The sequence below is a fragment of the Amphimedon queenslandica genome, unplaced genomic scaffold (genome assembly GCF_000090795.2).
Source record: "Amphimedon queenslandica unplaced genomic scaffold, v1.1 AMPQUscaffold_11847, whole genome shotgun sequence".
NCBI classification, from domain to species: domain Eukaryota; kingdom Metazoa; phylum Porifera; class Demospongiae; order Haplosclerida; family Niphatidae; genus Amphimedon; species Amphimedon queenslandica.
The window spans coordinates 7,335-9,422 of NW_003547913.1; the positions used below are offsets into that span (position 1 = coordinate 7,335).

Here is a 2,088-nt window from a genome sequence, read left to right on the forward strand (position 1 = left end):
ACAAGCCATTACCAGGTATTAAATTTATAACTAAAGCATTTCATCATTTATAATTAAAGGAATAAAGGTGGGTGACATTGGACCAAAGTTTGGATACTTTGGTATGGACAATGGTTTCCTCCACATGACAAATGTGAGAATACCAAGAGATCACATGCTAATGAAATATGCTCAGGTATGAAGTATAGAAAAAGACATTGAGAGTGGAAGATGATTCATGTAGGTATCACGAGATGGTACATACTCAAAGCCTCCAGCCGAAGCTGATAAAATTGTATATGCTGTTATGGTTCGTACAAGGACACTTATTGTTGATCATTCAGCAAAATCTCTGGCTAGAGCTATTACCATAGCAATAAGATACAGTGTTGTGAGGAGACAAACACGAAATAGACCTGGGTAAGATCTTAATTGTATGATAATAACCTTAGTAACTTGGGGGGGGGCAGGGAGGCATTTTGGCCCTGTGTTTTTCTGTTTGTTAATGATATGAATGAGGTTTGGAGGAAGCCATGCAAGAATACCACTAATTAGCCACATGTCATAACTATGTCTGTATAAATTATGTTTAAAGCAAATAAGCACCTCCTACGAGGTGTAACAGTTGTAGCAGTTGGGCAATGCCATGTGCATGTGCCAGTATATTTTTTTAGAAGAACGTAACTCCAATAACATACTATTAAAAAAACTATATTAACTCTTACTCCCAACCTTGTCCTCCCACACACACATTCACTTTACTGAGGTAGCGGCTAGTCAGTGCAAGCCAATTAATTATTTTTAAACTGATTAGTGTACAATTGACTGTACCAGTATAATTACTAGAAGAATGTAAAACATTTGAAGGGGCTCCACCCTTCCACCCAAGTCACGCTATTGTTGTGCTGTAGTGACCCTTCCTGCTGCTGGAAAAGTTTTTGGACAGTAGTTTTGTCCTATCTTGCTGAAAGTTTGCTGCAAAAGAGCATAGGCTTTCTGAAAGCTGTCATTTAAATTATTTCATTATGACCATACTTGCTTTCAAAAATGAAGATTAGACTATTTAACTTTAATTGTTAGATAACCTGCCCGTACAGACTTTTTCTCATCTTAGTGGGCTTCGCCCAGTTATTGTTTAAATGTATCTGTAATTTAGTGAACCAGAGACTCAAGTATTGGATTATCAAACTCAACAGTTTAAGCTGTTTCCTGTATTGGCCTCTGCTTATGCTATGAAGTTTGCTAACCAATACTTGATGAAACTTAACACTGAAGTGACTGAAGAAATTAGTGAAGGAAACTTAAAATCTCTACCTGAGGTATATATTATTGATATATTTCAATATTTATTAATGCCTTCTTTCTAGCTTCATGCTACTAGTGCTGGTTTGAAAGCATTTTGCAGTGAGCTATGCTGCAGTGCTATTGAGGTACTATAATTATTCATGGTTTTCCCATAAAGCATGCTTAATAAGCTAAACAGTTTCCTTCATGAGCTGACAAACACTATAATACACATGTATGTACATGGCTTTGGAGCAACTTTGAAAACTCATAAAAATCCAATTTTGATTGGAATCAGCTCAAACTTGCTACACAACAAAAAGCATGTATATGTATCAGAAAAATTATACAAATTAAGTATTTGTTCTAGTCATTTTTATTAGAAGCAGATTTCCATGCATACAGCACAAGAACATGTATGCATGCTAGAAAATGTATGATTAGAAAATTCTCTCATAGTGATTTTTGAAAAAAATACACTGTATAGTATATGTTATTTTGCCAATCTTTTTGTAACTTTAAAATCCAGTTTAGTACTATGCCAAAAATTTTGTAGGAAATCCTGACTGCATTGTGTAATTACATGTGCTTCATCATGATGGTTTTTCCTATATATAGTTGTGCAGATTAAGTTGTGGTGGTCATGGCTACTCAGCTGCCAGTGGTCTACCTCAACTTTATGCTGATTATTCTCCTTCTCCAACATATGAAGGAGAGAATACAGTTATGCTACTGCAAACAGCAAGGTGATTATCAGTAATATTTTTCATTTATGCCCTATCCTTTTTAAAGGTATATTCTTAAAGTATGCAAGCAAAATATTCC

General features: G+C 35.1%; 1 protein-coding gene across 1 annotated transcript in view; it reads left to right on the forward strand.

Annotated features, from left to right (window-relative positions):
- Positions 1-2,013, forward strand: part of LOC100636887 (peroxisomal acyl-coenzyme A oxidase 1-like) — a 2,605-nt gene extending 592 nt beyond the window's left edge. The window contains exons 5-9 of the mRNA XM_020004915.1: positions 60-175; positions 224-399; positions 1,136-1,298; positions 1,347-1,409; positions 1,882-2,013. Coding sequence (XP_019860474.1) covers positions 60-175; positions 224-399; positions 1,136-1,298; positions 1,347-1,409; positions 1,882-2,013 — 650 coding nt within the window. The remainder of the gene's footprint in view (positions 1-59; positions 176-223; positions 400-1,135; positions 1,299-1,346; positions 1,410-1,881) is intronic.
- The last annotated feature ends 75 nt before the right edge of the window (positions 2,014-2,088 follow it).